This window comes from Argiope bruennichi, chromosome 1 (assembly GCF_947563725.1).
Source record: "Argiope bruennichi chromosome 1, qqArgBrue1.1, whole genome shotgun sequence".
Taxonomy (NCBI): domain Eukaryota; kingdom Metazoa; phylum Arthropoda; class Arachnida; order Araneae; family Araneidae; genus Argiope; species Argiope bruennichi.
In genome coordinates, this window is record NC_079151.1 from 50,365,339 (window position 1) to 50,379,190 (window position 13,852).

Sequence of the window (13,852 nt, forward strand, 5' to 3'; positions counted from 1 at the left end):
CATTGTTATTTTAAATTTATTCAAATAACACATTTTACAGATGAAAATAATTTATTGCAATAATTTAATTGAAAAATTCATTGCAATATTCATATAAAAATTGATAATTATATGTACTCCTATTATATACAAGGAATGAAAGTTGCAAAGTATTGGAATTTTCTGCAATCAAATTGATGACATTAACTGGAGAAGTATGCAATAGCACTTCTAGTATACTGTGGAAGGAAGATATATGTTGTATAACAAGACATAGCAATAAAAAGCAGCAGGACACTATCTAATTAAAAGTTAAGGAAATATAGGATTTCATTAATGAATATATAAGGAATCATTTTTCAAAATTTAATCTGATAAAAACTTCACATTTCTAACAATTAAAATTTGTAATTTATTTAAACAACTTATCACTGTATTTAACATTATTAAATAGTTTAAACAATTACAAATTTTCAAGGAAAAAAAAGTTATATTCTTGAAGTGAAGTCAGCTATTATATTGTATCTCATTATCAATACAAGTATTTTCAACATATCTTGGCAAACAGTTACTAGCTTTTAAGTTTAAAATATGGTATTCAAATCATAATTTGACATATACACATTTCGTTTTACTTAAGAAATGTTAAGCGTATCTACAATCTGAAAATTCTGTTCCAAATTGCTAATTCAAAAACTTAAGAAGTGCTATGATATAAGAACATTTGCAAGCTCCAGATAGAAAAATTAAAAAGAATACCACAAAGATAATGTAAACAGTTTCTTTGTCCTTATAAATAAATTGGTTCATTACAAGTTATACTGTTTTATGCATCCATAAAATTAAGAGGTTTGAAATGTTTGTTTGAACTTGTGCAGTTACGTATGTGTGCTAAAACATTAAATCACAAAATATGTCCATTTTTATAAAGTATATTTTGGTACATACGAATCAATTTAAATATCTGCTTGCCATATAGAAGACATTATTGAAATGGTTACTTTTAAAAAAAACTTAATTCACACATATTATAACCAATACCAATGACATGGAGATAAAGTAAGGAAAGTTATTCTCATTTCACAATATAAAATTTTTAAATCTACTAAAAATGAGATTTAAAAAATCATATCAAAATTAAAGTATCTATTTTTATATATTCTCAAAGGAGTAAATGCATTACTGAAAATATTTTTGCATTTAAAGATGAAAAATTATCATTAGTTGTCAATTGTCTAAAATTATATATATATATATATAGATATAATTTTAGAAACCAAACAAACTATAATGAATAGTTATTTTGTTGTTAAATATATATGAATTGTAATACAATGTTGTTGAATACAAATTAATGCCAATTTTTCCCAAGATAACTAAAATTGAAAAAAATATTTTGGGACGAGATTTTGAAAATATAAGATTATAAATTTGAAAGCATTTTAAATTTCTATTTTGGAAGGATGCACTTTTATATAAATTTTATTGTTCTCAAATGTTTATAAATTATAAGCCAGTTAAAGATTTACATAGGCAAATATTAACAAATAATATGCATAATTCCAGTTAATTTACTTTAATTCATGGTCAATATAAAAACATAATAATCTAGAATATTTAATTTTTTTTAAAAATATAAGCAATGGATTATTAAAAAAAATAACAATAAATTAAGATTGTAAAACACACAAGAGAAGAAAAAAAAATTATTTTCTTGTTTTGCAAGAAAAATTGTTAAAAGAATAAAGAAAAGAAAAAAAAGTTGTACGAGATTACAAAAAAGACATTTCGGTAAGCGGGCGCGGTTAATTAACGAGGCGTCTCACTTATCTACAAAATGGAAAGTATATTGCCTGCAATAATGAATTTTTTAAAAAATCATGATATATCTATTAAAAAAGGATACTGAATAGTCTCTTCTCCCAAGGCTCTAGCATCGAAATTGCAGTACGTAATTCATAAACTAAGTAAATTTGCTTTACTTTGTCAACAAATCTCTGTAGAAGAGCCATGTTTATCATTAAAAAGATTTTCCGATTCTGCTCTGATTGGCTTGTTGCCATAATGTACCATACCGGTATTAGTAAAATAACTGCAGACAGACTTTGATCGTATTCTGCTTTTCTTTATTTTTGAAATTTGATTTGATAATTATTTTTCACAAAAAAATAACTAATTACTTTTGCAAAACTTTAAATTAAAAAAAAATGATAAAATTTATAAATTTAAATTATTTGTATCTTTGAGATCACTTTCAACTCCACCTGAAATTCCCGCCAATAGTATTATCAGAATCGTTAGTAAACAAAACTTGAATTGAAAATGGTTAATTTTTTTTCTAGACAATTGATATTGCTGAATGTATGATTATTTTTAATTAATATCCTTATAATATACTCATCAAGTCCATATGATCGGCTTAATTTTTAAAGTTCATTAACCGATTTCCAATTTTTAAACGGTACGTTAACTTTTCATATAATTTTCAGTTAACAGGCATTGATTGTATGAATTTTGTTACCATCTGTTAATTATTATTTTTTTTTCTATAAAATCTGATACAAATTTTCTTACGTTTCAAAATTTGTGAATAAAAAGGAAGTCTGACTACGGAAATATATGGTCTACTTATGGTATCAATTTGAAATTTATATCAAATTTTATATAAAATCTCCAATATATAATCTCGTAGGTAAAACGATAAATTAAAAATTGTCACGGAGTTAGAAATTAAGTCAATGAATAATTTACTAAAATTTAAAAAGAAAAAGACTGCTGTTTTTTATTTTAAGTCATGCATAGATTTTGCATGTTATATTTTATTGATTTAGCCAATATCGTTATATTTAATATATATGAAAGTTATTTCCATTAACAAGAAACTGTAAACAGTTTTGAAGTTATAAACTTAAGAATAGCAATACAGTGTTATTGTAAACTGACTGTTGCTTTACTATTACTTAGATTGTGCTTTAAATAAATCTTTAAATTTTTTTTTGAAAACAGCCTATTCAGCTTTATCTTGCTTTTCCTACTGATATATATTTGATATGTTTTTTTGAACTCTTACCTCATGGTGAACTTGTCAACTTTCCTGACCAATTTGTTCACTGGAGAACATTTGTTATATTTCATTCAGATATTGCTGCTTAGATAGAATTTCATGTTTTTAATTCTGTTATGTTATCACACTTTAAAAAATGCCATTTGAATAATCTGTATATGTTCTGTTCCATGGATGTTTGTAATGGAGACAGTCCCATGATATTATTGTATTACTGAAAATGTAATTGTCCATTTCAGTGGTTCCCTTCTTTTTTCCCCCCATGTAAACTACACAGAAATTATACATATATAACTAATAACATATATAATACTAATAAACAGGTAATAGGTATAATTTTTTTAATTATCCATAAAAATTGTTGTCAATGGAAAGTTATTGGAATTATAATAAATAAATTATAATAATTGGACAATATAATAAAATCATAAGCAAGATTTAATTATTGAAATTTTATCTTTTTCTGCTACAGGATAACAATTCTTCTAGATGTAAAGACATATTTTCTTTTCCATCATTTTTTCTTTGAGACTTTCAGTATTATTATGCATTGCAGCTTGTAAGTTCAAAAGCTAGTAGTACTAAAAAAATATTTCACAAGAGAAAACAATTATAATGTAGCTCTAAAAAAAAGCTTTATCTTTTAATAGTCTAAAAATTTTCAGTTGTGTTTTAGACAATTGCTATTTTATCTTTTTGCTTTATTTATTTAATTATTTTTTTAATGATTGATTTCTAAAAGAAATGTGTATTAAAACTGCTGAGTGTCTCTAGATCATAGAAAAAGCGAAACAAGAACCAAATGAAACGAAGGAACTAAAGTAAGATATCTAAGGCAAGCCTTATGTGGGAGAGGGACATAAATAAGAGGAAAGAATACTTTTGGCCAAACTCAAAGCAGCTCAATCACTGTTAAAGTCATTTTAGATTTCAGCTATTGCGCAACAAGCTAATTTTAATGCCTTCTGGGCCTTGTCTCAATGTATTCTCAACTAGCATATTTCCAACTTATTGATTCATTAATTTTTTTATTATTATTTCCCATTTTCATCGTTCACTAAACTCTTAATATGGATTATCAAAATTCTTTAAAAATAATAATTTCAGGAAGTGCTACAGGCCTAATGAACTAATTGCCTCAGATAATATACTTTGTTATTTTGCTAAAAAAAGATACATCATCATGATTATATAATTCTAAATGAAATGATATCAACAATCCAAAGAGTATGAAATTGTGGCAAAAAGTTAAATTTATTCTTCTTGCATAACACTTGATGGAAACAAGTAGTTGTATTGACTCATAATAGTTTGAAAATTATTTGCTAAACTAGAGATAACAGATAGTATTCTGATGATTTCCAGTACTCATGGTCTGTAAGCAACATAACCAGAAGAAGAAGATACACTTTTATTCAGGATTCATAGTCTTTTGGTAAGGTCTCAATTTCTGGACCTTAAGGTTCAAATATTGAAATTTCATTCGCACATGTAAGTACAGTGGCAGTCAAAAGTATTTGTACACTTAAATTTCTAACTTCAAAAGTGAATAAAAATTGAAATTGCGCAAAAATTAATAGAAATTTTCAAAAAGTCTTAATTTCTTTCAAGTTGTTGCATGAATGATTTGAATTTTTAAGAGGAAATTTTTAAATTTGGTCATAAAGAGCTTCTCGATAGAGTGAGAATTTGAATCTCACCACTAAACCTTGTGCTTCAAAAGTATTCATACATCCACATTTCAAGTTGTAAAATAATAAAATTAAGACAATTTGTGCGCCAAATATTGTTTGTGGGAATATATTTGGCGAGATGTTATGTTATTCTTACTTTTACTGCATTATCTGTTTCATTCTTATGGTTACTAGCTTTAAAACTCGCATTTTTTGTTGTTAATCATACAGCTTTAAATTGAGATGGCTCGGAAGGGAAAGAAACTTCTCTTGCTGAAAGGAAACTGATAATGAAACTACATAATAACTGTAACTCTTTAAGAAAGATATCACTTGCTATTGGAAGACCACGATCTACAGTGCAGAGTGTTATAGATCGACATTGCCAACACAATACTGTTGAAAATATTCCACGAAGTGGACGCCCAAAAATACTCAGCAGTAAGCACAGACGTTTACTCGTAAGATTGATTAAGAAAAATCCAAAATTGGGTGTCCCGGCAGTTAAAGCAGAACTCCTCAAACAGGGAATTTCGATCTCAGTAAGTACTATACGCCGCACTTTTAACGAATCAGGATTCCATGGTCGAGTATCTCGAAAAAAGTTTTTTGTGTCGGCAGTTAATAGATAGAAACGTATGTTTTTCACCAAACAAAATGTTAATAAAAATCCTGATTTCTGGAACAGGGTTATATTCTCGGATGAGAGCAAGTTTAATGTGTTTGGATCTGATGGCAGACAAATAGTGTGTAAAAAGAATGCAGAGCTACAACCAAAAAATTTGAGTGCAACAGTAAAGCATGGTGGTGGTAACATTCTAGTTTGGGGGTGTATGAGTGCACATGGAGTGGGTAAATTGCACATCATTGATGGAATTATGGATCGCAAAAAGTACATTGACATTCTAAAAAGTAATTTGAATTCTAGTGCTTCACAAATGGATCTTCAAACTAACTACATATTTCAACAAGACAACGACCCTAAGCATACAGCTCACAATGCTAAGCTCTGGGTATTATATAACACTCCCGAAAGAACTCAACACACCTCCACAATCGCCAGACATGAATCCTATTGAACATTTGTGGAGTATTTTAGACGACAAAATCAAAAACGACAAGTAAAAAATAAAAATCAGCTGAAGACCGCCATATTGGAAGAATTGGCATTAATTACACCAGATATCACAAAGAAGTTAGTCGAATGAAAGCAATAATTAAGGCAAAGGGGTATCCTTCTAAATATTAAAATGTGATAAATTATATATTTTTAGGGACATTTCTTAAGTGTACGAATACTTTTGATAATTAATTTCTATTTTTTATATATTTTTTTCTGTAATTGTTTTACAAAAAAACTTTTTTTGGTGAAATTGCTCAAAAATAAAGGATACAGGGCCTGGTATCTGTGTTTAATGGTGTAGTATAATAAATAAAATACTATGAAGCGATTACCACTTCAAAATACGAATACTTTTGACTGCCACTGTGTGTCTGGTGCCTGTTAAATTTTGGGGCCGAATGTCCTCCCACTGTTGTGGTGTAGAAGTTTGGGGAAGGAAGTACCAGTCCAGCTGTCATAACTCATCATCCGAATTGAACTCAGAATAATGAAATCCATCCCAATATAACCCCTGTGTTACTTATAAAAAAAAATAAAAAACAGCATTTATATAATTAAACTAAAAACCAGAAGCAGCTGAATCTTAATTTGAGTTTTGGAAAGTGTCAAAATGATCTCATATTGCCATTATAGAATTTAAAGTAAATAATTTTTCTGGATTTCATTCTGGAGGCTGGTATAAAAAGAAAGTAATATCAAAAATCTAATAATCAAATATTTTTTTATTTAGAAACATTAAAATAAATAAACTATTTTAAATCTTGTTAATATATTTTGCAGTATATAAAATAGAACATTTGTAATATATAATTATATTTGAACATGTGAACTATTATGTTAAAAAAAAACATTTGTAAGCATGCAACTCCAATTCAAGAAGGATATTTTTCAATTCTGAATGAAAATTGGAACCATATTGATTGCTTTAATTATTTCACACATATAGCAAAAGATAGAATGCAAAATTTAATTTTTATTTGAAATTTGCTGCACCTGGCCATCTCGTAATAACTCATATAAGTGAGGTGTTGGACAAAAATGTTATAATTTTTAACTATGCAAATAAAAACTAGTTGTTTATAGGAAGGATGAAGGTTTGCTTTCCGGCATATGTACCTGAACGGGTTCTTAGATTGTGCTAGGTTAACAAAATCAAAACACGAATATCACAAGAGAATTAAGATCTGCCAGAATCAACAAGAAAGACTAAAATAGCCTTCAATTTATGACAACCCTGGATGGAAAAATCACAAATCCAATTAAAAGATAGTGGAATACAACCCAACTTGGCTCTGTCTCGTGTTTACGGCGTGAGAGAACAAAATGTTCACAGGCTTCTGGAACCTGGCAATGGACACAATTTGATAATTCAGTGAACCTGCATTTATGAAGAATTGCATTAACTGGAAGAGTCCTAGATATTAATTGAAAAATTAATACCTCTCATAACATCTAGATAAATTGAGTTTTTTTAAATTAAAAGTATCAAACCATTTATATTTCTCATAATATTTGGAGTTTTCCCATTTCATCCTGAACTGGTATCATCGGGCGAGATCAGTCACAGATATAAGGAGAAGTTAAGGATTGCTTCGCTACAAAGGTCAGCCTTTCATTTTCTGCAATTCCCACATAGGCAGGAGTGATATCAGCCATAGAGGAGGGCCATAGCAAATCCCTCCTCTAAAAACACAGAATTTATGTTGTGTATTTTTCCCTTTATGACCTCATTCAAGAAGCAGTTGACAGCAGCAACCGCAGTAAAATTCTTATTTTTGGATGCATCTGTGACCAAAATAATCCTGCCCAGGGGGAGCTGTGATATGAACTCAGCATACATAAGTTTAATAATATTTAGATCCAAATTTCATTGTTGGAAACTCAAGTCATGAGTCCTAATAGCGAAATGCTTGCAATCATCCCATCTTGCCGAAACCATAATCGGGACAATTTGGTCCAGAGACAGGCTTTCTAGATGGCAATAATCTTCCAATATGTGCCCAGCTAGGGAGTCTTTTGGAATTAGTGGTTAGAAATGATAGATTTAACCTCGGTTATTGATCTTGCTACATCTGTGAATTCACAGGATGTGAACTGGTTCACAAAAAATATCATGTTTTTCTGCTCGAACCTAAATTTAATATTGATTTAATTCGATATTTTGTATAGAATTGGGAGAGGTATCTACTGTGGGAGACCAAGAACAAATCTAAGGGTGTTATTCTGAATAGTTTGCAAAGCTGCCTAGCCAGCTTTCTTGGTCATATCAATCATATAAGCTCCAATAGATTGAGTAATGCATGCTTTGCATTTTTTGATCAAATTAGATGCGTTCGCACTCCTCTGGAAGTGACCAATTGTTTGATCACGTTTACTTTCTTAAAAATTTTGATTTTAAGTTCATTAATATGTGAATGAAAGGATAAGGTTGCAGCAAATTGAATGCTAAGATAATGAACATTATTGTACCAAGGGATACTACAACCACGAAAAAGGATTGCAAACCCAAATGGTGGTTTACGAGATGAAAGGTTTATTATATTATGTTTTAGAGGAGCAATATCCGTATGCCAATCATTGCACCAATTTCCCATTTTAGAAATGCAGAAACACCTCTTGTTTTTAATCATCTTAATATTAGTTTACCTCTACTAATAAAATAATAGTTACCTCTACTAATAAAAATATGTCATCCGCATAGATGAAGCAAGTAAATCATTAGGTAACATACTATAGATATCATTCATAAAAACTGTGAAAAGGGAAAGGGCACTTCCCTGCGGGACACCCCTTTTGTGCTTAAATAATGAAAAGGACATGCCTCTCCATGAAACAAAAGCTTTCCTATCTTGTCAGAAATAAGAGATCCACAGGACAAGATTACCCTTAATTCCCTATTTTAGTATCTTGAGTATTAAGCCATCATGCCAAACATTATTGTACGCATGCTTAATATCAAAAGAAATACCATATACGAGATTTTTCTGGGCTCTGGTTGTCAGCATTTTATTGAGTAGAGCTGCAAATAGCCTGTCACAGCCTTTGTAGATAGGAATCCGGCATAAAACAGAGAAAAAAAAGCGTAGTAGCCTATCTAGAATAATCGGTTTGAAAATTTTCCCTAAGACAGCTGTCCTTTATTTGCTTGTTTGGGTTTACCGTTCTTTGAACCAGCAAATCACCTTTAACTGTTTGTGCAAAAGTTTACGCTGCGATTTTCCTCCTTGCTTCCCGGAATGAGATGTCTTTTTCTGTAACCAGATTTATAATATCTTTTTCTAGGGAGTAAAATCTGCGCTCTTTACTGAATGCGTCATGGGCTTCTTCACATCTGAAACATTTTGTGGGTAAATTACAACCTTCAGCATGTGAGCCTGCACAATTTTTGCATCTTTTATCGTTTTGGCACTGGATCTGTGTATGATCAAATTTTAAGCATTTGTAATATAACTTGGGATTCTGAATGAACTCTGTAACTTTGAAGATGAGTCGACCAATCTTTATTTCTGAGTGGTTTGCTTTCTTCAGCTAAAACAATCGGAATAGGGTCTGACATCCCCTTCTTTTTAAATCTTAATATTTTAACAGCAGTAATGTCCTACATAGAGAGCTCTTCATTAACGTCAAATATGCTGAAGTCTGTGTCTACATTTCAAATTATGTATTTAGTTACAATATTCATGTCTATAATTCAAATCCTTGCATTAGGAACACTATTGACAAAATTCATCACTTTTCCCACTGAGCTTAAATGCAGGGTAATTAAAATCAATTTTTGGTGTTTATTTAGGGAAAAAAGTATCATCATTATGAGTAAGGGTTCCAAATATGGCATTGATGATTGTGGGTTTAATCCATGGGGATGAACCAGTATTACTAACAATGTACAATTTAATGTTGGTGCAGCCCCTTTAAACTGCAATGGTAGCTTTATCTTTTTATCAATAACTCATTTGTTAAGATGCAATTAATCTTTCTGTCCTTATACTTGCTCTAAGTCTTCTGGTTTTCTCTCCGTCATACCTGATGAAGGCCCCAATTGGATGTGGCCAAAATCAAAAAGGGCATCAACTGAAACAATAAAAAAGAATCCTACCTTGAATTTTTCTGAATTACAGTGCCAATTTCCTCGGCACCCCAAAATATAAAGAATACAGCTTTGTAGTCAATGCAAAAACTGGAAACAATACTTGAAAATTTACTAGTGAAACTCCTCCAACAATATCTCCACTTCCATTAGTTCCAAGAAAACAAAAGACAGTACAACCATTTACAAACCAACAGCAAAAGCAACTACAAGAAATAGCACAGCCTTCGTTTAAAGTTGCCTTCCTTCCTATTCGACAAAAATCGTAACCCTTCTCTCTAGTTGTTTATATTTTGCTGTTATTAGATTTCTATAAACTACACTTTTGTTAATTATAAATATTTAATAGTATGTTCCCTCATTGGCATACTATTAGATTTTTATTAACTGCACTAATGATGTAAAAAAAAAGGAAGAAATTTGTCCCACTCTTCCCTATGAGAAGTTTCTAGTACTTTTTGTGTATAATATTTTTTCCCGCTTGGATTGCCAGTCGAGACATAAGCAACATATAATTAAGCATGTAATAAACACTGTTCTGCAGGTAAAATCTATTGACTTTCAGCCTTGCTAATGTGATCATGAAGATAATCTTAAAGGAAATTGAAGCCAAAAGACATGCTTTAGGATATTATAAATACATTTGTTATAAAAATCTCTTTAATGTTTGATTTCTTAATTAATATTATGGTTGAAATGACAAGTGAGTGAATTTCATAATTTTATAAGATCTAAGTTTCTAAGCATTATTGCAGCAGATCTAATTTTCAATCAAATTATACCAGGCAGTTCAAGTTAATATACAAACTCAACTGGATTCTTTAAATTTATTAACTACTTACTTCTAATTTGCCATAGAACCAATATAACAATATGCTTTCCTGTTAACATTTTTGCAGTATAAAAATAATTATATATTGAAATATTTTTTTCATTAAGCAGAAGGTGCAATTAATTCTAGTAATTATTCTATATTCCCAATTGGTTTTGCATGAAATGAATAAAAATGTGGTTTTTCTTTTGGCATTTGCAATAATACAGCAACATATAATGTCCTGAAAAGAGGAAACAAGTTTTTATTTCCCTAAATATTATAACTAGACATATACTTCTGAATACAAAGTGGATAGTTGTATAGGAACTCTTTGGTTACCGTCAAAATTGATTTTTTATATTGCCCTCATTATTATGAAAAAATGTTAATCAGTAAAATGTTTCTTTTAAATTAATCATTGCATACACAAATGTTTGCTTCTGTCAAAAAAATATTTCAAAAAGATATGTGTGTGTGTGTTTTCCCCCTTAAATTTAAAAGATCTTATCACAAATTTAAATAGAAAAATTTATTTCAAAAATACAAAATTATTCAATTTAGAAAAACTGTTCATATGCAAATATTTTTCTAGTAGTACATCATCGTGATTTCAAAGAAATCTGCTAATCAAGTATGCTATTATTCATTTTGATTTACTGGCAATTGTAACTTTGTTTTTATAAAGAAAATAATCGACAAATTGAAAATTTAAGATATCTTAGAGAAATAGTGGAGTGTTGAATAAGAAAACAAAATCCTTTGCTCATAACTGTGATAATAAATTTTGGGAAAAGAATTGCATATTTTAATAATGAGGAATGTCTTGAAAAGCTGATCATTTTAGTTGTATGGAATGCTAGTAAATTGTAATGCTAATCTAGTTGCAGAATACAATTTTTTTTTCCCAGATTCATGGCATCCTTCTAGGAATTGCATTACAAAATGGTTTGGTTATTTAAAACTAGAAAATTTTTATTTCTCTTAGGAGAATGAGAGGTTATGCAAATGAACAGGCATTGACATTTTGTCTTATTTTTCAAATTATCCTCTTGCTCATTTATGAACAGTCACTTCAGAAGTTTACATTCCAGAAAGGACATTGCAGAGAATGATTCAACTCTAAACAATTACAATCACATCATGATTGTCTAGAATTTGCAATTGGGACTCTACGATAGAACAAAATTCTTCTTTCCTGAGAAATATAGTTTTGAATGTCACTTTAATCAAAATGAAAACATTTATCATCAGAATGATTTCTCTTGCTACAGTAAAAATCCTATCTTTTTACAAGAGATTTGTCATCATTGGCAATGTGTGGTACAGCATTTTTAAAAACTCATTGATTGATTACGAATTAAACCTTTTTCAAAAACTCATTGATTGAAAAAGATTTAATTGGTAACCTTTTTAGACTATGATGGTATGAAACTGGATTTCATAGGAATGATCACATATACAACAAGCAGATTATTAAAATGAGATTCCTTTAATGTTTATTATAATTTGACATTAAAGGAATTATGAACATGAAATTGTACACAAGGTATTTGATTGAAATTAAAGATGACTGATATTCCCATTGAACCAGCTGGTCACCAAAGATGGTTGGTTCTAATATAATTGAGTTTTTTTTCCTCTGTTATTATTTTTGTTGATAATGAAAAATAAGCAATTATAATCATAAAATTAATGATAAATAATTTCTTTTGCTATTTATATTAAGCTCTAAATTTTTGTCCTCTTTTAGACACTATAGATAAATAGTTATGTCTACTCGAAAGCGTCTTACATGGGAGGAACTAGGCTTTCAGGAAGATCAAGAAGGAAATATAAGTAAGGATCCTTTTTCATTTTGTATTGGGAAAAAATGTTTTTTAATCATGAGAAATTATTTGTAAATTTATATATATATATATATATTGGATGTTTAAAAAAGACATGTTTAATATTGTTAACAACAAAGTTATTTGATATTTTCTAAAATATATTTGCCTTTTGTAATAAATAATTTTGCTGTTGTGTAATACAGGCATTTAGCTAACTATCAATTTAATTCAATTCAGGTTTTAAAAATCATTATCTGCTTAGTATTTTATTTTTATTTGATTTATTTTTTCTTTGTATTTTTAACAAATTTCTCTTTTGTTTCACATTATATAGAATACAATGCAGTTTCATAATTAGAATGTTAACAATATATTCATAGTTTTTATTATACTTTTTCCCAAGTGAATAATAATTATAACTGAACATTTAAGATTCAACAGGTTATTTAAATATGAAGGAAGATGTAAACATCATAGTGGATAAACTAAGATGCATTCAATACAAAACGAGTGGTCAAACTTTTTTAAATTATTAATCAATGAAAATCATATGATTAATCTTAAAACTTGTATGCTTCAGAAACAAAAAGTAATATATTCATTTGGATATTGCTTTAAAATATTGTGCATGTAACCATTATTTTCTAAAACAAATCTTTTAAATAAAAGTTCCTTATTTTATAGCAATTTCTATCTCTTCGAGGCTTATTTGATGAGTTCTATCTTTTCCGTTAATAAAGAGAGAATGTGTAGATATGCAAGCATATTTTATTTATGGGTTACAAAAACATGATTATTATTTATTTATTGTTATTAGAAAGAGTGTTACGAGAATGACAGCAGTTAGATGTTTTGGATTTATTTTCATTTACATATCTATTTTAAGTACTGTAAGAACATGTTACAAGATGTGTGGTGAAAAGGATTTGTATTTTATTATATAAGTGTATTTTATCATTTGATAAATGTTTTGTTTTGCTTTAAAATATGTCTTCTGAATGACTAAATTAAGTAGAAAATTACACATGAAGTCAACAAATTTATTATTTTTCACTTCATAACAAATAACTGTTATTTAAATATTCTGTTTTATTTTCAGCCTATAATTTTAACTTTAATTGGTATCCTTAAGCATATGTAAGTCATTTTTAAGCAAAAGGTTAAATTCTTTTTATTTGTCATATCTTAGGAGTTTGGATTTTCTTGCCTTTGTTTATAAATAAAAAATATTCAGTTATTATTTGAATTATAAATATAATGAATAATCCTCTTCATTCATAAAA

General features: G+C 28.7%; 1 protein-coding gene and 1 long non-coding RNA gene across 2 annotated transcripts in view; one reads left to right on the top strand and one right to left on the bottom strand.

Moving 5' to 3' along the window:
- Nucleotides 1-2,032, bottom strand: LOC129969163 (uncharacterized). The gene is made up of 2 exons (XR_008784471.1): nt 1,886-2,032; nt 1-280 (listed from the first exon to the last, which is right to left on the bottom strand). It is a non-coding gene; the product is annotated as an uncharacterized LOC129969163 (long non-coding RNA).
- Nucleotides 2,033-2,281: 249 nt separating this feature from the next.
- The window catches only part of LOC129977884 (structural maintenance of chromosomes protein 4-like), a 65,811-nt gene continuing 54,240 nt past the window's right edge, over nt 2,282-13,852 (top strand). The window contains exons 1-2 of the mRNA XM_056090591.1: nt 2,282-2,440; nt 12,491-12,576. Of these exons, the coding sequence (XP_055946566.1) occupies nt 12,510-12,576 (67 nt within the window). The 5' untranslated portion in view covers nt 2,282-2,440; nt 12,491-12,509. The remainder of the gene's footprint in view (nt 2,441-12,490; nt 12,577-13,852) is intronic.